This window comes from Bubalus bubalis, chromosome 4, assembly GCF_019923935.1.
Source record: "Bubalus bubalis isolate 160015118507 breed Murrah chromosome 4, NDDB_SH_1, whole genome shotgun sequence".
NCBI classification, from domain to species: domain Eukaryota; kingdom Metazoa; phylum Chordata; class Mammalia; order Artiodactyla; family Bovidae; genus Bubalus; species Bubalus bubalis.
In genome coordinates this window covers 34849054-34871455 of record NC_059160.1, presented here as the reverse complement: position 1 = coordinate 34871455, position 22402 = coordinate 34849054, and the positions used below count along the sequence as shown (strand labels likewise).

Sequence of the window (22402 nt, the reverse complement as noted above, 5' to 3'; positions counted from 1 at the left end):
AAGACTTGGTGCAACCAAATAAATACATATATATATATATATATATTTAATTTTATAGATTGATTTGGAGTATGGTCAAAAATTTTGAGGGTAGGAGGTCATGGTCAGAATGCTTTTCTGTGTTTTCAAGTTAAGTGAGAACTTTTCTGTTCAGAATTTTAACATCTATGACACCTGTGTAGTAGTTTGAGCATTCTTTGGCATTGCCTTTCGTAGGGATTGCAAGGAAAACTGACCTTTTCCAGTCCTGTGGCCACTGCTGAGTTTTCCAAATTTGCTGGCATATTGAGTGCAGCACTTTCACAGCATCATCTTTCAGGATTTGAAAGAGCTCAACTGGAATTCCATCACCTCCACTAGCTTTGTTCATAGTGATGGTTTCTAAGGCCCACTTGACTCCACATTCCAGGATGTCTGGCTCTAGGTCAGTGATCACACCATCATGATTACCTGGGTCGTGAAGATCTTTTTTGTACAGTTCTTCTGTGTATTCTTGCCACCTCTTCTTAATATCTTCTGCTTCTGTTAGGTCCATACCATTTCTGTCCTTTATCGAGCCCATCTTTGCATGAAATGTTCCCTTGGTATCTCTAATTTTCTTGAAGAGATCTCTAGTCTTTCCCATTCTGTTGTTTTCCTCTATTTCTTTGCATTGATCGCAGAGGAAGTCTTTCTTATCTCTTCTTGCTATTTTTTGGAATGCTGCATTCAGATGCTTATATCTTTCCTTTTCTCCTTTGCTTTTCACTTCTCTTCTTTACACAGCTATTTGTAAGGCCTCCCCAGACAACCATTTTGCTTTTTTGCATTTCTTTTCCATGGGGGTGGTCTTGATCCTTGCCTCCTGTACAATGTCACGAACCTCAGTCCATAGTTCATCAGGCACTCTATCTATCAGATCTAGTCCCTTAAATCTATTTCTCACTTCCACTGTATAATCATAAGGGATTTGATTTAGGTCATACCTGAATGGTCTAGGGGTTTTCCCTACTTTCTTCAATTTAAGTCTGAATTTGGCAATAAGGAGTTCATGATCTGAGCCACAGTCAGCTCCCAGTCTTGTTTTACTGACTGTATAGAGCTTCTCCATCTTTGGCTGCAAAGAATATAATCAATCTGATTTCAGTGTTGACCATCTGGTGATGTCCATGTGTAGAGTCTTCACTCATCTCACACGCTAGAGTAAAGTAATGCTCAAAATTCTCCAAGCCAGGCTTCAGCAATATGTGAACTGTGAACTTCCAGATGTTCAAGCTGGTTTTAGAAAAAGCAGAGGAACCAGAGATCAAATTGCCAACATCCGCTGGATCATCAAAAAAGCAAGAGAGTTCCAGAGAAACACCTATTTCTGCTTTACTGACTATGCCAAAGCCTTTGACTGTGTGGATCACAATAAACTGTGGAAAATTCTTCAAGAGATGGGAATACCAGACCACCTGACCTGCCTCTTGAGAAACCTATATGCAGGTCAGGAAGCAACAGTTAGAACTGGACATGGAACAACAGACTGGTTCCAAATAGGAAACGGAATATGTCAAGGCTATATATTATCACCCTGTTTATTTAACTTATATGCAGAGTACATCATGAGAAATGCTGGGCTAGATGAAGCACAAGCTGGAATCAAGATTGCCAGGAGAAATATCAATAACCCCAGATATGCAGATGACACCACCCTTATGGCAGAAAGTGAAGAGGAACTAAAAAGCCTCTTGATGAAAGTGAAGGAGGAGAGTGAAAAAGTTGGCTTAAATCTCAACATTCAGAAAACTAAGATCATTGTGTCTGGTCCCATCACTTCATGGGAAATAGATGGGGAAACAGTGGAAACAGTGTCAGACTTTATTTGGGGGGCTCCAAAATCACTGCAGATGGTGACTGCAGCCATGAAATTAAAAGACGCTTACTCCTTGGAAGGAAAGTTATGACCAACCTAGATAGCATATTAAAAAGTAGAGACGTTACTTTGCCAACAAAGGTCCATCTAGTCAAGGCTATGGTTTTTCCAGTAGTCACGTATGGATATGAGAGTTGGACTGTGAAGAAAGCTGAGCACCGAAGAATTGATGCTTTTGAACTGTGGTGTTGGAGAAGACTCTTGAGAGTCCCTTGGACTGCAAGGAGATCCAACCAGTCCATTCTAAAGATCAGTCCTGGGTGTTCTTTGGAAGGGCTGATACTGAAGCTGAAACTCCAGTACTTTGGCCACCTCATGCGAAGAGTTGACTCATTGGAAAAGACTCTGATGATGGGAGGGATTGGGGGCAGGAGAACGGGACAACAGAGGATGAGACTGGATGGCATCACTGACTCTATGGGCATGTTTGAGTGAACTCTAGGAGTTGGTGATGGACAGGGAGGCCTGGCGTGCTGTGATTCATGGGGTTGCAGAGTCAGACACGACTGAGCGACTGAACTGAACTGATGACACCTGTACACATGGACTTTGTGAGAACCAGGTTGCTTGTTTTCTGATGCTCAAGTATGTCCCACTTTATCTATTTTACCAGTGTCTGCACTTGATCTATTACGTCCTCAAGGTCCAATATCCCTTTCTAGCTTAAGCTAAGGTAATGAATGTTCTTATCATCCTTCTAGGCTACAGGTACCCTGTTGCTGTTCAGTCTCTAAATCATGTCTGACTCTTTGCAACTGCATGGACTACAGCACATCAGGCTTCCATGTCCCTCACCATCTCCCAGAATGTGCCCAAGTTCACGTCCATTGAATCGGTGATGCCATCCAACTATCTCATCCTCTGTTGCCCTCTTCTCCTTCTGCCTTCAATCTTTCCCAGCATCAGGGTCTTTTTCAATGAGTCAGCTGTTCGAATCAGGTGGCCAAACAGGTACCCTGAGGGCACATTTTGAACCTGACTCATCAATGAATCTCTCATAATACTTAGCATGGAACTTTGCATAAGTAGAGTTCTAGTGAACCACTGAATGTTGGGATAGATTTACACTTGACCTGTACGCATATTGGTCTTACACAGCAACTTGAAGGACATAGAGAACATCATTGCTAGATAAGAACTAACAAACGTTGCTGATGGGAAAGTAAAGTTGTTTTACTGGTGGGAAAATAAAGCTGTTTTCCAAAGTTGCTTTGGAACTTTGGAAAAGTGTGGCAGTTCCTCAAAATGCAAAGTATAAGTTTCATGCATGCATGTTAAGTTGCTTCAGTCATGTCTGACTCTTTGTGACGCTATGGGCTGTACCCTGCCAGGCTACTCTGTCCATGCAATTCTCTAGGAAAGAATACTGGAGTGGGTGACCATTTCCTTCTCCATGGGATCTTCCAGACCCAGGGATTAGACCTGTGTCTCTTACGTCTCCTGTACTGGCAGGTAAGTTCTTTACAACCAGTGCTACCTAGGTAGCCCTAAAGTATAGGTTGTAAGTGAAAGTCACTCAGTCGTGTCCAACTCTTTGTGACCCCATGGATTATACAGTCCATGGAATTCTCCAGGCCAGAATACTGGAGTGGATAGCCTTTCCTTTCTCCAGGGAAACTCTCCAACCCAGGGATCAAACCCAGGTCTCCCACATTACAGGTAGATTCTTTACCAGCTGAGCCACAAGGGAAGCCCAAGAATACTGGAGTGGATAGCCTATCACTTCTCCAGCGGATCTTCCTGACCCAGGAATCGAAACAGGGTCTCCTACATTTCAGGTGGATTCTTTACCAACTGAACTACCAGGGAAGACCAAAGTATAGGTCTTAAAAAGTATAGAAATTTCACTCCTAGATACATAACCAAGAAAACATATGACCCCATAAAAACTTGCACACAAATGTTCATAACAGCAGCTTTTTTAAGTGCCAAAAAGTGGTGCTAACCCAAATGTCCAGACTGAGGTATATTTATACAATGGAATATTATTCAGTCATAAAAAAGAATGAAATAGCAATATATGCTTCAACATGGATGAACTTTGAAAATGTGATTCTAAATGAAAGAAGCCAGACACAAAGGTCACATACTGTATGATTCCATGAATATGAAAATGTTCAGAATAGACAAATCCATAGAGATACAAAGTAGATTAGTGGTTGCCAGGGGCTGAGAAAGGAGGACATGGGGAGTGGCTGTTAATCAGTATGGGATTTCTTTTTGGAGTGATGAAAATGTCCTGATCACATGAATATACTTGATATCATGTGAATACATCATGTGGATATACTTGTGAAAAACTGGAATTAGATCATGTGAATAGCGTTGTAAATATACTAAAAAAAACACGAAACTAATTGTATACCTCAACAGGGTGCTGCTGCTGCTGCTGCTGCTAAATCGCTTCAGTCGTGTCCGACTCTGTGCGACCCCAGAGACGGCAGCCTATCAGGCTCCCCCGTCCCTGGGATTCTCTAGGCAAGAACACTGGAGGGGGTTGCCATTTCCTTCTCCAATGCATGAAAGTGAAAACTGAAAGTGAAGTCATTTAGTCATGTCCGACTCTTCGCGACCCCATGGACTACAGCCTACCAGGCTCCTCCGTCCGTGGGATTTTCCAGGCAAGAGTACTAGAGTGGGGTGCCATTGCCTTCTCCGTCAACAGGGTGACTCTTCTGCTTTGTGACTTGTATCTCAATAAAAAACAAATTTATTTATTTTATTTTATTTTTGTTGTTGTTGTTGTTGTTTATTTTTTTTTAATTTTATTTTATTTTTAAACTTTACATAATTGTATTAGTTTTGCCAAATATCAAAATGAATCCGCCACAGGTATACATGTGTTCCCCATCCTGAACCCTCCTCCCTCTTCCCTCCCCATTCCATCCCTCTGGGTCGTCCCACTGGGACAACCCAAATTTATTTTTTTTAAAAAAAGGAAAAGGAACTGAAAATTCCCAGCACACAGTACCCACACCACGGCTCACCTTTTTACCCGAAGGCGCAGTTCAGTACAGTCCTCTGATAACTCTCTGTTTGCTTCTTCCAAGTTTTCTAATGCCAATTTCAATTTATTATTTTCCTCTTCCAATTTCTGTTTGTTGAAATGCAGGTCTGCTATATAGGTAATCAAATCAGGCACCTCTCTGTGGGTAAAAGGATGAATGAGCATAAACTTCAACATCATTAATCCCTTCCAGTCAAAGTAAGGCTTATGGTTAAGCCCAAACAAGATTAAATATTCCTGTGAGGACTTCCCTGTTGGTCCAGTAGTTAACAATCCATCTGTCAGGGTAGGGGACACAGGTTCAATACCTGGTCTGGGAAGATTCCACATGCTGCAGAGCAACTAAGCCTTGTAGGCCACAACTGCCGAAGCCCTCCCAGGCTAGGCCCCGCGTGCCACAACGTACTGAGTTCTTATGCTGTAACTCCTGAAGCCCACTTGCCTAGAGCCTTTGCTGTGTGAAAGAAAGAAACCACCACAGTGAGACGCCCGTGCACCACAACAAAGAACAGCCTCCAACTGCCACGACTAGAAAAAACGCACATGCAGTGATGAAGATCCAGCACAACCAAAAATAAACAAATAAAGAAGATTTTCTACTTTATTTTCATTCATCCTCATAAACATAGTTCACATACACAGTATTTATTCAAGCACTTATTACAATAACACCAAAGATTTCTCCAAAATTGCCAGATATTTAGCATCTGCCACTTGTGAAATCAATTTTTACAGCTTTCATTTCTTCCTCTTCACTTTGCTCCCAACTTCTGTCTCTATCGACACTGAAGAGTTCCTACTTCTGCCTGGGTTATGGAAAATCCTGAAATAAATTGACACTGGATGCTTTCAATCAGAAATCTTGGCCGGTTTCAACAGGCCTTTAACTAGGAAACAATTCCTAGAGTTTTATCATTGTAGCCTGTAGCTCACAATTTAGTACTCATGGTTCCTAGTATTTTCTACAGTTTGTTAATATTTGTAGCTGTCACGCTTGCCCTGACATTTGATCCTAAACCCTTTGAGAGTCTGAACTGTGTTTTTCAAGGAGTCCCAGGCCTCCTCTTCTTTGCCATCTTTTCCTAGAGTTTAGCATAGGTTGGCTACATGGTTCCTAGTCCACATTTTTCACACAGATAAACCTGAAGTGGCAAAGATAAAACAAGGAAGGACAGGTTCACTGAGCTTCCAAAGCAGAGACATGGGTTCAATCCCTGGTCGGGGAACTAAGATTCCGCAAGCCACATGTTGGCTCAGCCAAAAAATTTTTTTCAAAATAAAAGTAAAGAACAGAGTCACTTCTCCTTAATATCTAAACTCATGTGTAGCAGAAAACAGCTTTTCTCATTCATATCTAAAAGTATCTATTGAAGAAATAATAAGGATTGACATATATACACTACCATGTGTAAAATAGCTAGCTAGTGGGAACCTGCTGTAAAGCAGAGGGAACTCAGCTTGGTGCTCTAAAATGACCTAGATGGGTGGGACAGGAGGGACAGCCAAGAGAGAGGGATATAGGTATACATATAGCTGATTCACTTCATTGTACAATAGAAACTAATACAACATTAAAGCAATTACACTCCAACTAAAAAAAAAAAAAACAACCCCCCAAAGAGCTTAAGGTCAATGTCATAACTCTACGTACGATGGAAATTGCTGTGCATGGAAAACACATGAAGTCAAAGAAGGATAAAGTTTTCATGAGCGAGAAAATGTTCATTTATGTGACACTTCATAATCTTTTATAATTTGTGTTCCCAGTGAAACTACTTCTAATACAATTGGAATATAATAGCTAAGAGTTAAAAATAAATTATGTTAGCCCTACCACACATGCACACAAGCAGAGCTAAGTGACTTTACCATAAATAAAATACATGAAAAATTTGAAAGTGTTAGTCACTCAGTCATGTCTGACTCTTTGAGATCTCATGAACTATAGCCCACCAGGCTCCTCTGTCCATGGAATTCTCCAGGCAAGAATACTGGAGTGCGTTGCCATTCTCTTCTCCAGGAGATCCTCCAGACCCAGGGATTGAACCCGGGTCTCCTGCATTGCTTTGCCAATGTTACTTTGCCAACAAAGGCCTGTCTAGTCAAAACTATGGTTTTTCCAGTAGTCATATATGAGAGTTGGACCATAAAGAAGGTCGGGTGCCAAAGAATTGATGCTTTTGAACTGTGGTGTTGGAGAAGACTCTTGAGAGTCGCTTGGACTGCCAGGAGATCAAACCAGTTCATCCTAAAGGAAATCAGTCCTGAATATTCATTAGAAGGACTGATGCTGAAGCTCCAATACTTTGGCCACCTGATGCAAAGAACTGACTCACTGGAAAAGACCCTACTGCTGGGAAAGATTGAAGGCAGGAGGAAAAGGGGACAACAGAGGATAAGATGATTGGATGGCATCACCAACTCAATAGACATGAGTTTGGGCAAGCTCTGGGAGTTGGTGATGGACAGGGAAGCCTGGCATGCTGCAGTCCATGGGGTCACAAAAAGTTGGACACCACTGAGTGACTGAAATGAACTGAACTGAACTCCTGCATTGCAGGCAGATTCTTTACTGTCAGAGACAGCAGGAAAGCCCAGAAATAAAATAAAATACATAGATCTATGAAATAAGAAAATCCATAAGAAAAGTTGAGGCACTTAAGAAAACATTGTAAGTAAGAATGCTTACAAGACTCCTTTAGGCAAGTCTCCACCCAACCCCTTGAAGTTCCATGATGAAGAATCTGTTATATCTGTGGTCATCTTAACTGAAATACACACAAGAGAGTTTTATAAAAAAAATCCATTCCTCCAAACCACAATAAACTGACAGAACAATCCCAAAGAAACACATACATACTTGCTTCACATGATTTTATGCTGTCCTGTTCAAAAGCAGAATCAACCATTGTGCTGCTTGATCCATTATTCTCTCCTTCCCTGTGGCCAAAAAACAAGACCAGTGAGTTAGAATTCCTTGTCAAACCAAAGCTTAGCCAACTTTTCAGATGTGTTCTGTATTTTCTTACTGATGTTGGTCTTTCTGAATTTTAAAACCATCTACCCATTTGGCCACAATTTGGAGCCCAACACTGTTCTTAAACAGAGTCATAGAAAAGAAACATATTGTCTCTACCTCCTATAAACTTTAATCTAACACGAAGAAAAGAATATAAATGCATAAGTAGGTGATGATGTACATAGCTATAATTAGGCAATGGGAGTCTCAATGGATTAGGAAGCTGACATGATTTGGAGGACTAAGTAGACACTTGTAGAGGTAGCAAGACGTTGGGCCTTAGAGAATTAGGAAGGAAAGGCATGAACGGCTAATAATTTGGGGCACATTGAAGGTGCTCTTTTCTCTTTCTCATGAAAAACCAAGTTGAACTTGAACTAATTGTAGTTTGGAGCATATCACTCCTAAAATTTAGAGAACCCTATTCACAGACTTCTGCCCAGGACACCCCAAATAAACATATTAACACTTCGACCATTTGTTTTCCAAGAGTCTTTGAATTATGATTTCAGTTTTGCTGCCTAATCTTAGTAATTGCCAAACCCTTAGATAATCTCTTCAGAGCAGCTACAAAAGCCTCTAGACTAGTACTTACATCCTATTGTGTTTCAACATGAGATGTTATCAGAAGATGACTGAGCAGAATAGCTCAGTCCTCATATTCCTATTAATAGATCCGCACCCATCACCATTTCTGAGTCTCTGTTCTTTTATATCGCCCATGTTCTTTTTCTTTTCCTTTATATTTGTCATAAAAATAAATTTTCTCTTTTGCCCTCATTCCACTTTACCCATGGATTACTGATATCTATATTATACAATCAAGCCTAAATATTTTAGGAAAAGTAGAAAATTCATAAGAAAATAAGACAAAGAAGCTAAGGTCTTCATGCAAAGATAATAATTTTGGCATATATTCCTTCCCACTTTCTCCTGTGCATATTTTTATTTCTCAACAAATAGGGGAGTGTACTACATACACAGATCTATGGCCAATTATTTTAAATAAATACATATGAATATTTCTCCTGTCAAATATTTGTTTAATTTTAATTTTGAGTGACTAATTAGTATGGAAGTATTATCATTTATTTGTCCAACCACCTACTATTTAATATTTGGTTTGCTTACATTTATCATAATCATGAACAACATTCTGCATATACATTAGAGTATACAATTGGTTGTCTTTCCTGAAGTTACATAATTTGACCACATTGCATATTTCTAAGGCTCTGATGTTCGTGTTGTGCTCAGTCTCTCAGTCGTGTCTATCTCTCTGCAGCCCCATGGACTGCAGCCCGCCAGCCTCCTCTTGTCCATGAAGGTTTTCAGTTAAGAATACTGGAGCGGGTTGCCATTTTCTTCCTCCAGGATATCTTCCCCACCTAGGGGTCAAATTGCCTCTCTTGCATTGTCGGTAGATTCTTTACCACTGAGCCACCTGGGAAGCCATACATTCCTAAACTGCCATTGAAAAGCTGTGCCAACTTGCAGTATTATAAACAAGGAGAAGGCCTATTTCTCCTCCCTCCCTGACAACATGGGATAGAGTCATTCGTCTAAACCTTTGTTAAACTGATGCACAAAATATATTCTCTTGATTTTCATTTCTTGGGTTAATAGGAAGATACTATCAGATAGTATTTCCTATCAGTGCAAAAAACAGTGATTAACATTCATTGTAATCAATTGTTAAATCAGAACCTGAAGACGCGTCCTGCTGGGACTATGATTACCATTTGTTTCTGCAGTGAGCCATCATCCATTCCTTCACAGTGGCCTGGAAGGTTTCCAGGTTCACATGTACATCTCTCTTTTCAGGATCAAGCATGATCCATAGCTCCTCGAGGTCATCATCTTCAGAACCTTGACTAGTTGTCTGTCTCAGATAATCTATTATTTTGGTGACTCTGACTAAACCTTAGGAAGAAGAAAGTCAAGTTAGTTTTTAAAGGTGGCAAAAGATTTTAAGTGAGGTGCTTAACTCGTTCAAGTCCCTTGGGTCCTGGAAATGTGCCTTATAACCCTCGCAATCCTGCTGAGTTGATGTCATAAAGTAGAGCACTGGCCTTAAGGTTGGAGTCTAACCGGCTGGGGTCAAATCTTGGCTCTGGACTGTATCAGCTGTGTGGCTCTGGGGAAATCACTCAGTCTCTTTGAGCCTCAGTGTCCTCATCTGTGAAATGATGCCTGCTACACAGAGTTGTGAGATTCAAATAGGAAAGATTTATATAATCAATAGCCTTCTCAGATGGTGCAATAAAGAATCTGCCTGGCAATGCAAGACACAAGAGACGAGGATTCGATCCCTTGGTTGGGAAGGTCCCCTGGAGGAGGAAATGGCAACCTTCTCTAGTATTCTTGCCTGGGAAATCCCATGGACAGAGGAGCCTGATGGGCTACAGTCCATGGGGGTCACAAAGAGTCAGGCATGACTGAGCAACTGAGCGCACGCACACACGCGCACACACACACACACACACACACACACACACAGATGTAATCAATAATCACTTGTGGGAAGTGGTCAAAAATGCCACTTTATTTTTCTCTCCCATTCTTTCCTTAAAAAACAGTTAGTGGGGACTTCCCTTGTGATCCAATGTTAAGAATCCACTTTCCAATGCAGGGGACTTGGGTTCAATTCCTGGTCAGAGAATTAAGATCCCACACGCTGTGGAGCAACTAAGCCCTTGAGCTACAGCAACTACTGAGCCCTGGCACCTCAACTAAAGAAGCCCATGAGCCACAGGGAAGATCCTGCATGTCACAACTAAGGCCTGACACAGCCAAGTAAATAAATAAATATTTTTAAATAAATCAGATTAGATCAGATCAGATCAATCGCTCAGTCGTGTCCAACTCTTTGCGACCCCATGAATCACAGCACACCAGGCCTCCCTGTCCATCACCAACTCCCGGAGTTCACTCAGACTCAGGTCCATCGAGTCAGTGATGCCATCCAGCCATCTCATCCTCTGTCGTCCCCTTCTCCTCCTGCCCCAAATCCCCATAAATATTTTAAAAAAGCATTCGTAAAGGAAGGATTTCCTTGGCCCTAGGTGAAATTTTCAGCCTCAAGTAAGTAGTTTGACTCTTTGGGGTGGAGAGGGAGGGGTGGAAAAGTCATTCTTGGATATAATCAGCCCTACTATCACATTCAGAAATTAAAGTCATACAGATTGTGTTAGTAATTGACACACCAGTCTTCCTCAAGCATAAGACATTTTTTCTACTCTTAACTAGGGCCTGCCTTGGGCTAGCAGTTTAAAGAGGGAAGGAAAAGGAAGTAGAAGTTTGATAGGGTGAAGTTTGATAGGGTGAAGATTCTTACCCCAGGAGGTAAGTAGAGACAATAATATTTGAAAAAAAAATTTTTTTAATAAAAGAATAAGCTTAGTACATAATTAAGAAAAGAGCTGTAAAGGAAACTGAATGACTTTAAAGAATGCATTAATTTAATGGAAAATGTCATTAGGTTGTGACAGAAAGAAATGGAAATAAAATTTTAATAGTTATTTAGAAAGATAATTTTTACTCTTGTTTGCATAATTGGAGAGTTGGAAAGTCAAAAAGAAGACCCTATATCTCATTTTCCTCCACTAAAGCTCTAAAATCTGATCTTATACCTCAAAACCAGAAAGATCTCCTGAGATGTTTCTTTAATGTGTCAACTCAACTGGGTGACGGAGTGCCCAGTTATTTGGTCAAACATGATTCTGGTTGTTTCTGTGAGGGTGTTTTTGAAAGAGATTAAGATTTAAATTGGTAGACTAACACAGGCTGCTGTCCCTTAATGCAAGTGGGCCTGAATAGAACAAAAAGGCAGACCTTTCCCCAAATGAGAGACAATTCTTCCTGCATGACTGCCTTGGAACCAAGACTTATCTTTTTTCCTAGCTTTGGACTCGAACAGAAACATCAGCTCTTCTTCAGTTTCCAGACGTTGACCTTTGGACAGGTTGTCTCCTGGTTCTCAGGCCTTTGGACACTGACTGGAAGGAAACCATCATAAGCTCTCTGGGACTCCATCTTCAGCTTGCTCACTCACCCTGCAGATCTTCGAACATGCCTGCCTCCATAATCATGTGAGCCAGTTCCTTATAATTGTGCATGTGTGCCTGCACGCTCAGTCGTGTCCGACTCTGCGACCCCATGGACTGTAGCCCACCACGCTCCTCTGTCCATGGAACTTTCCAGGAAAGAATACTGGAGTGGGTTTGCCATTTCCTTCTCTAGGGGATCTTCCCAATGATTGAACCTGCATCTCCTGTGTCTCCAGCATTGCAGGTGGATCTTTACCACAGAGCCATCAGGGAAGCCCCAATTCCTTATAATATATCTCTTTATATATTTTACACACACACACACCCCCTGTTGGTTCTCCCTTTAATGGAGTTTCCTTATTTTCTTCCAGGAAACAATTCCTTAGATCCTGTCCATGCAGAGAGGCTTACCAGGAATAAATAAGTCCCATTCATCCTACCGATATAATTAAGAGTGCAGGTAAATGTTTTGCTATAAGAATGTTCATTATGGTTTATTATGGTTATTTTTGTGCTTTTCATAATAGAGAAAAAATACCCAATTGAGACATATTGTTTAAATATATTATGTTACATCTCCCTAAAGTACAGAGAAAATATATATTATTGACATAGATAAGTACTCAAAATTATTAAGTAAGAAAAAGCAGATTATAAAGCAAGCTGGAAACATTCCCACTTACATTTAGGGAATATATTGCATGTACCTTAAGGAGAAAATAATGACCAAAAAAAAGGTCTTAAACCATTTTTTGCAACCATACTGTGGCAGTGAGGTGGACAGACTCCAGGCTTCCCCTTTATGATCCTTGCTTCCTAATGCTTACACCTTAGTGTAGTCTCCTCCCCTCGAGTGTGGGCATGATCTGGGACTTGCTTCTAACCGGTAGAATATGGCAAAGGGGACAGGATATACATGTATATGGTTGTGTGATTAACTTACATGAGATCACAGTGCCTATCTTGCTAGGGCTTCCCTGGTGACTCAGCAGTAAAGAATCTGCCTACCAATGCAGGAGACCTGGGTTCAATCCCTGGGTCAGGAAGATCCCCTGGAGAATTAACTGGCAACCCACTTCAGTATTCTTGGATGGAGAATCCCATGGACAGAGCAGCATGGTGGGTTATAGTCCATGGAGTCTCCAAAGAGTTGGCACAACTTAGTTACTAACACTTTCAAACTTTTATCTTGCTGGAGTCACTCCCTTGCTGGCTTTGAAGAAGAAAATCTGCCATATTAGGGGCTTCCTATATTCGGAGGTGCAGCTAGCAAGAAACTGTCTAGCTGACAGTAGCAAGACTCTGAAGTCTTCAGTCCTATAAGAGCAAGAAATGAATTCTGCCACCTAAAGCAGATAATTCCCTACTTAAGCCACAGATGAAACTGCTAAGGCTAGTCAAGGAAAACTTAAGCACTAAACATTTTCTCTGCTCTTTGTGCTCCCCTCTCCCCTCTACTATGCATTGTGTATCTGCATTTTGCATCAACCAAACATCCCCATCGGCAGAAATACCTGCTCAACCATAAAGAGCAACATTATCCTAGCATCAACAAGACAACCCCTAAAAAGATAACCTTCCTTCTTATAAGGAGCTAGGATGACCCATGACTCACTACTCACCTTATATGCTTAGATCCAGATTGTGTAAACCGTTAATAATATGTACACCATTTAATGTACAGCGTTCTGTCTCAAACAAGTGCTCCGACTTTTAACAGGCAGAATGGTTCTCCGAGTTTTCTGAAAGGCTGTTCCTGGATTATAGTCCTCACTTTGGCTTAAAATTTTCCATTGCTTTCTTAGATCAACGGATTCATTTTGTACAGACATTACAAAGGAGAATAGTAACTTTACAAGACAGAGATTTGGCAGATACCACACTAATCAAGGGATCAAAGTTAAAAATCCTGGTATATTGTACTGAGAAGAGCATAACATCATTTCTGTAGTGTGCCTGCGAAAATGTACGGCCTGAATAAACAAGAGGAAATATCAGACATTCTACAAAGTAGCTGGCATATAGTCTTCAAAAATTTCAAAGTCATAAAAGGCGAGGAATCTGAGGACTTACTCCAGATAAAAGGAGATTGAAGAGATGTGAAAACTAAACACAGTGTGTGATTCTGAATTTGATCCTGGACCAGAAAACAAAAAAGCTATAAAGAATATTTTGGGGAACTAGACAAAATTTGAATACAGACATTTAAATTAGATAACAGTATCATATCAATGTTAAATATCCTAATTTGGATAATTGTTCTGCAGCTATGCAAGCAAATGTTCTTCTTTGTAGGAAATACATACTGATGTACTTCAGGGTAAAGAAACACAGTATCTGGAGTTTATTTTCAATTAGAAACACCATCAAACTTTTATCTGGCCTTTCCTCTGGGAAACAAGACTCAGCCACAGCCTTATAAAACTGATAAGCAGCATAGAGTTTCTCTTTATAGATATTCCAGTTGATAAAGTAAGAAGGAATGATAAACTACTAACCTTCACATCATCTAATGAAAGAATAAATCTAGGCCTTCACTCTCAAATAGTTTTGTCTTTTGATAAAATTACATATACTGTGACTCCTCTGTCCAGTGGTTAAAACTCCATGCTTCTAATGCAGGGGGTGAGGGTTTGATCCTTGGTCAAGGAACTAAGATCCCACATGCCTGCCACTTGATGTAGCAAAAAAAAAAAAAAAAAAAAATACAAAATACACCATCTATACAGAGTCTTGCCCAAAAAAAGATATAAAACATTTACCTGATCAAGCCTCTAAATGTAGGGGACAAAAAACAGGTTGTATTGCTATGGCCCCACAATCACTAAAATTCAGATTGGAGAAAATGAGGAGATAAAAGAGCCAGTTTCATTAACAAATGACTTAAAATACAAAAAGAATGAAAAAGGAACAGATGGATAAGCCAGATAACCAATAACAATGAACAACCCTTTCTTGGATACTAATTTAAACAAATAAACTGTTTAAGAAAACATAAATTTCTCATACAAATGAGAAAACTTGAATGTTGGTAAGGTATTTGATATTTAAAAATTACATTACATTTTTGGTCATAAAAATGACATTGTACATGTGTAAAATAGACAGCTAGTGGGAAGTTATGTATAGCATGGGAGCTCAGCTCAGTGCTCAGCAGTGACCTAAAGAGGTAGGATGTGGGGGTGGGAGGGTGACTCCACAGGGAGGGTATCTATGTATACATATAGCTGACTCACTTTGCTGTACAGCAGAAATGAACACAATATTGAAAACAATTATACCCCAATAATATGTTAAAAATAAAAAATTTTAAAAGGCATTGTATAGCTGTATCTAAAATAAATGTTTACGGAGGAAATAATATGTCTTAGACTTGCCTCAAACTAATCCAGACTTTGGAGAAGGCGATGGCACCCCACTCCAGTACTCTTGCCTGGAAAATCCCATGGACGGAGGAGCCTGGTAGGCTGCAGTCCATGGGGTCACTAGGAGTCGGACACGACTGAGTGACTACACTTTCACTTTGATGCATTGGAGAAGGAAATGGCAACCCACTGCAGTGTTCTTGCCTGGAGAATCCCAGGGATGGAGGAGCCTAGTGGGCTGCCATCTGTGGGGTCGCACAGAGTCGGGACATGACTGAAGCAACTTAGCAGCAATCCAGACTTAGTGGGAGATAGCGGAGGACAGAAGAGCCTGGTGGGCTACAGTCCATGGGGTCACAAAGAGTCAGACACAACTTAGCAACCGAACAACAACAGGAACAATCCAGAGTGGAGCAGAGGAAAGTGGAGGAAAAATGAGACATCATTATTTATGACATATACATAAGGGTCATAATACCCTCTCCACTTCTGTATATGTTTGAAAGTTTCTATAATAAAAAAGTTTTAATCCAAATGAAAGGAAACCATATGGACCAAGCAATTTGTGGGGGCAGGTTATACTATGAATCATTAACAGCGGTTACTCAGGGAAACAGGATAACGGATGAATTCTTTTTTCCTTTCTTTTCTCCATATTATTAATTTTGTTACAGTGATCATGAACCATTGACATGCTAAACATTACTTGCGGAAATTTTAAAAAAAGCAAGTCTCTAAGAAAAACAGAAGTGAAAATCTAAAATTGACTTAAAAATTGGAGCTAAATTTGTACAGAGGTTTTATGTATATGAAGTATGTATTTCTTGTGAGGCAACACCTATGAGATGTAAATAGTTCCAGTCAGTGACTGCAGCTGGTAAAATTGATGATAAGCTCAGTAAAATCATTCAAGACTCTGGCAAAATATATAAAACAGGCAGAACGAAATTAACCAACATCTAAACAGCCATCGCCCCTCCCAAATTAGGTTGCACCTGCCCTATGTACAGACACAGATACACAAATACACATAAACCATTTCCCTTTCTCTCACAACAGAAAGCATGAGTGGATGAGTATCAGTGAAAATCTGAGCAGAAAACTTTCAACTAACCTCTGCGTTTGGAGTCACATATATTAAAAATACTCCTAAGCAATTCTTCTTCATAGGTCCTGGTGTTGCTAGAGGTTACATCTTCCTTGCCATCATCAGTTCCTTGTTTCCACCCTATCAGAAGAAAAAGTTTGCAAATCCAGATGCTTTTATGTGCTAACATGCTTAGTTACTATTTTAACAAAGAGTCAGATTTGACTGCGTGACTAACATATACTTTCACATATATGGTTATGTTTCAAATATTAAAATAAAGAGCAGCCCACAATACTGGTTACTTAACATGAATAGATCAAGAAAAAAGTGGTCTTGAAGCATCTTTGATTATTCATGTTCCCTTTCAAGTTTTACAAAGGTGGAATAAAAGGAGAGAAGATGAAGAGGGAACTGAGCTTTATTGTCCTGTGATAGTAAAAGCGCTCTGTGAGGTGAGAGAGAAGGCGAAATTGAGATTCATTTCTGTTATGCGGGCAGGTACTTTTCATTGGCAGAGTCGAGAGAGAAAGTTGAACAGGCTACAGTGTGTTATCCCTATTCTTGCCAGTGCTGGTACATCTCTAAGGTATTGCCACTGTGCAATTTTATGACAGGTTAATAATGATTGACATGACTGGAACAGTGAGATAGATAAAATTAATTTTGCATTTTTGATGACAAGTGAACATTTATACAAGGAAATGTATGCAAATATTTGTAGTAAAAAAAGTTGTTACTTCTGGATATTACTTTAGTTATATTGCTTACAACTTCTGGCACTGTGAAGGAAGTGGTATAATCTAATGAGGTGCTCAACGGATTAAGACAGTTTAGTCCTATGAAGAATATATGTTTGAATAAACTCATGTGCCAGAACGGATAGGTTTCAGTTACTATAATGCAATTGGGGGAAATAAAGCTATCTTTACCTGTTTAAAAAAAAAAAAAGCACTCTGTGAAAAAGCAAATAGTGTTAACACAAATAAGAATATTTTAAAGAAAACAGAGGGAAAGTAAACACTAGCTATACAGAAAATGTATCACTTTACATTGCTTTTTAGGGTCCATCATACATGGGATTCTGTAAGCAATTCCCTAAATAGACTTCCAAAATTTCATTGAACTTGGCCTACAGAATTTGCATTGTTTCCTGGTGTACCTTATTGGCGCTACACTTTCTTACATGTTTCTCTCACATACAAAGAGGGAAAAATGTTAAAATGTTAATTTTCAGCAAGGCACGTTGGAAGTATATGAATTTTAACTCCCATATATCTATGTATTTCTATCATGACATTCTAATTTGCCCAGGAGAAAGTTTGTTTTCAGGTCAGTAGAAAAATATCAATGATTATGATTGAAAATATAATCTAGAATTGCTATCAGGTTTATATTTGAAAGCATAGAAAATACTGATGTTGCAGATATAAGATTTTGGTTGAGAGAAAGAAAATTTTAAGGGAAAGATGGATGCTTCCATCAAGTTTCATACTTCATTTTAGATCAGGCACTCTCAGAGTCATATGCTCCTTGCTTTATTGGAAGAACAAACATTAAAAGATAAATATTTACCCTCTTCATTCAGAGATAATTTTTTCACCACGGAATCCTGCGGAGTAGAGCTCTGATCAGAGGTGGAATCAAAATCAAGTGCTAAGATACTAAAATCATTTCCACTACAATAGTTAGTCAAATCCTTGTTAGCAAAGAGCTCCCTTTTCATGATCTGCGGTGTCAAAGATGTGTAATTCTGGGAGCTCTGTGATCTTGGCCTTGAGATATTTTCAGAACCTGCGAGGATAAGAGAGTATGTTGCATTCTCAGGAGAGCTGAGATGAGAAACGGATGGGGTTCTTGGAGACACTCTCTGAGACTGTGAAGGGAAGGTGCCATCTTTCTCAGGACTCAAGAAGAGCGTGTCAGGCAGAGGGACGTGAGCAGCCATCATTTTCTTCAGTACCTCTTCAAAATCCTTCTTGGGATTAGTCTGTGGGCTGTCAAAACTGCTAGACTGGTATTTGATAATCTGTCGGATGGGATCAGAAATGTCTTCTCTCTTTTGGATGGCTCGCAGTTTTCTACAGATGCTTTCCACGGGGTTATGCCGCTTCTCAGCTACCTTCTTTGCAGAGGCCATTGCGGACTTTCCTCCAGTGAGACAGGGGAAGTGGCTAAAGTACAGGCAAAATATAGACATGTTTTTCAGTTAACACTGTCCTAACAATAATGGAGCAATAGGCTATTTATTCCCAAACCAACTTTGGGGGGATCAAGATGTCTTTAAACCACTGTCTTTACAAGAATTGCTTTAAAAACAGAGTATTGTTGATTTACCATGTTGTGTCAGTTTCAAGTGTACAGCAAAGTGGTTCAGTTACACATACACTGGGTTGGCCAGAAAGTTTGTTTGGTGGCTTCCCTGGTGACTCAGTGATAAAGAATCCACCTGCAGGAGACACAGGTTCAATCCCTGGCCCGGAAAGATTCCACATGTCACAGAGCGACTAAGCCCGTGCACCACAGCTATGGAGCCTATGCTCTAGAGCCCAGGAACCACAACTACTGAGCCCACCACTGAAGCCCACACAGCCTAGAGCCTGTGCTCCACAACAGAAGAAGCCACCCCAATGAGAAGCCCAAGCACTGCAACCAGAGAGTAGCCCCTGCTCACAGTAACCAGAGAAAAGCCCGCATGCAGAAACAAAGACCCGCACAACCAAAAACAAACAAACAAATAAATAATTCATTCAGGTTTCTCTGTAACATCTTACAGAAAAATCCAAATGAACTTTTTGGGCAACTTAAAATATATCATATGTTCTTTATCAGATTCTTTTCCATTATAGGTTATTACAATACATTGAATATAGTTCCCTGTGCTATACTGTAGGTCTTTGTTATTTAAACAATTGCTTTAAACAGATTTCCACATGTTTAACTCTGGGACTCAAATTTCTAGAAATAATAGCTAACAAATAGGAAGTATTTCCCATGATCCAGGCAAAGTACTAAGTTCTTTGTATGTATCAACTCATCACATCTTTTTTTTTTTAATTTTTAATTTTTTTATTTTAAATTTTATTTTATTTTATTTTTGCTTTTTTTCAATGTACATTTTTTTAATTTTATTTTATTTTTAAACTTTACAATATTGTATTAGTTTTGCCAAATATCGAAATGAATCTGCCACAGGTATACATGTGTTCCCCATCCTGAACCCTCCTCGCTCCTCCCTCCCCATACCATCCCTCTGGGTCGTCCCAGTGCACCAGCCCCAAGCATCCAGTATCGTGCATTGAACCTGGACTGGCAACTCGTTTCATACATGATATTGTACATGTTTCAATGCCATTCTCCCAAATCTTCCCACCCTCTTCCTCTCCCACATAGTCCATAAGACTGATCTATACATCAGTGTCTGTTTTGCTGTCTCGTACACAGGGTTATTGTTACCATCTTTCTAAATTCCATATATATGCGTTAGTATACTGTATTGGTGTTTTTCTTTCTGGCTTACTTCATTCTGTATAATAGGCTCCAGTTTCATCCACCTCATTAGAACTGATTCAAATGAATTCTTTTTAATGGCTGAGTAATACTCCATTGTGTATATGTACCACAGCTTTCTTATCCATTCATCTGCTGATGGACATCTAGGTTGCTTCCATGTCCTGGCTATTATAAACAGTGCTGCGAACTCATCGCATCTTAAAACAACTCTGTGAGGCAAGTATTGCTCATGATCTGCTCATGATCTTTTCAGGCACAAAGAGATTAAGGGACACACCCAAAGTCAGCTTAGATAAGTGCTGGAGTCCACATTTGAACCCATACAGTCTTGCTTGAGAGGGTAGACAACATTGCTCTTCACTTATACATCAAATATGATGATAGTGATGATATGAAAGCTCCCATTTGAGTACCTACTCTGATTCTTATCTTTTGAGAACTTAATAAATACCTCTCTAAGTATCTTGCATATATAATGTCCAAACTTCACACAAGCCCTGTCAGATGTGTAGAAATATCCCCTTTTCACAGATAATAAAATTAAGGCTCAAAAAGGTCAAGTAACTTGCTGATGGTCACATCTCTAAGATCTGTGCCAAGGAGTGTCTGACTTCAGCAGAATTTTGTTTAATGGTAGCACCTTTAAAAAGCATGATCTCAACTTCTGATAAGACAGCAACTACAGAACTTGGAAATAAATCCAAAATTGTGCCTAAACTGGTAACATTTAATCTATGCAAAGAGTTACAATAAATTGAATAGTTATAAATAGTTGAATAGTTACAAAGAGTTTGAAAGTTATTATTTCTAGAACCTTAACAAAAACGTCTATTTTCTAATGAGGTGGATAAAACTGGAGCCTATTATGCAGAGTGAAGTAAGTCAGAAAGAAAGATACCAATATAGTAATATTAACACATATATATGGAATTTATAAAGATGGTAACAATGACCCTGTATGCGAGACAGGGAAAGAGACACAGATGTAAAGAACAGACTTTTGGACTCTGTGTGAGAAGGTGAGGGTGGGATTATTGGAAAGAATAGCATTGAAACATGTATATTACCACATGTGAAATGGATCACCAGTCCAGGTTCGATGCATGAGACAGGGTGCTCAGGGCCCGTGCACTGGGGTGACACTGAGGGATGGGATGAGGAGGGAAGTGGGAGGGGGGTTCCGGATGGGGGACACATGTACACCCATGGCTGATTCATGTGAATGTATGGCAAAACCCACTACAATATTGTAAAGTAATTAGCCTCCAATTAAAATAAATAAAATTTTTAAAAAAGCTTCTATTTGTGATTCTTTTTAAAAAGTCCCCTAACAGAAAATAAACAAAGGGGCATTTAGAAAGACTAGGAAGAAGATGCTCCAAATCTCAGTCTGGTTCATTGTACCTCAAGATAATAGCCACCAGTTCCACCTAAAGAAGTTTCCATCAACAGAACCCTTCACCATTTAAGGTAACAATCATCTTTGAATCTTTATGCTGTCACTCTGCAATCCACTCCTTCTATTCAAGGCTAATCTTTCAATGTCAAGCCTAAAACACATTCTCCTACTGAAATTCTGGAATCAGTGTATACGCACTTGACTCAAGCTTTCTTTCTGTTCTCTCCAAGGATGTATAATTGTACTGTATATTCTGTCATTTAATTAGATTTTGCCTTCTATTCTTGGGCTGTTTTAAATGTGTATACTCACTGCCTCCTCAAAAATGTTTTTAATTCTTGTATACAAAAGTCATGGTGTGATTCTCTTTTAGATTCTCAATACATTACTGTTGGCAGCATTGATACTCCACAAGGCTTGTGGACTTGTTCCCTAGCTATAGTGAGTGTTGGCTCAAAGACTTGTAACTACCACTCTTTCTGGAAAATTTCCCCTGGCCAAATGGGAGCGTCTCATTGCTCAGCTAGGAGGTTGGAAGTGAAGCAATAGTAATGACAGAAGAGAGCCTGCCTGGCACTCCAAATCTACAGCTGACTGTGGTGGGGACACGGCAGGAGCCATCTGACTTCCCCATGTCAATTAACGACCTTCTTAAAGACTCAACATTCAAAAAACTAAGACAGAATCTGGTCCCATCCCTCATGGCAAATAGAAGGGGGAAAAGTGAGAAGCAGTGATTTTCTTTGCTTGGCCTCCAAAATCACTATGGATGGTGACTGCAGCCATGAAATTAAAAGATGCTTGCTCCTTGGAAGGAAAGCTATGACAAACCTAGGCAACGTATTAAAAAGCAGAAACATCACTTGGCCAATAAAGGTCCATCTAGTCAAAGCTATTGTTTTTCCAGTAGTCATGTACGGATGTGAGCTTTGTACCATAAAGAAAGCTGAGTACTGAAGTATTGATGCTTCCAAACTGTGGTGCTGGAGAAGACTCTTGAGAATCCCTTGAACTGAAAGGAGATTAAACCAGTCAATCCTAAAGGAAATCAACCCTGAATATTCAT

The 22402-nt window shown here is 39.7% G+C and overlaps 1 protein-coding gene across 9 annotated transcripts in view; it reads right to left on the bottom strand.

Annotated features, from left to right (window-relative positions):
* Nucleotides 1–22402, bottom strand: part of IRAG2 (inositol 1,4,5-triphosphate receptor associated 2) — a 109811-nt gene that overhangs the window by 81438 nt on the left and 5971 nt on the right. For 8 of the 9 annotated variants that reach the window (XM_044941249.2, XM_044941248.2, XM_044941247.2 and 5 more), the window contains exons 2-7: nucleotides 18000–18598; nucleotides 16452–16565; nucleotides 9663–9846; nucleotides 7765–7844; nucleotides 7594–7672; nucleotides 4885–5043 (exon numbers count right to left, since the gene is read on the bottom strand). In XM_044941249.2, coding sequence (XP_044797184.1) covers nucleotides 4885–5043; nucleotides 7594–7672; nucleotides 7765–7844; nucleotides 9663–9846; nucleotides 16452–16565; nucleotides 18000–18564 — 1181 coding nt within the window. In that variant the 5' untranslated portion in view covers nucleotides 18565–18598. Of the gene's footprint in view, nucleotides 1–4884; nucleotides 5044–7593; nucleotides 7673–7764; nucleotides 7845–9662; nucleotides 9847–16451; nucleotides 16566–17999; nucleotides 18599–22402 lie in introns of those variants that run through there. The other variant, XM_044941254.2, reaches the window with a different exon arrangement.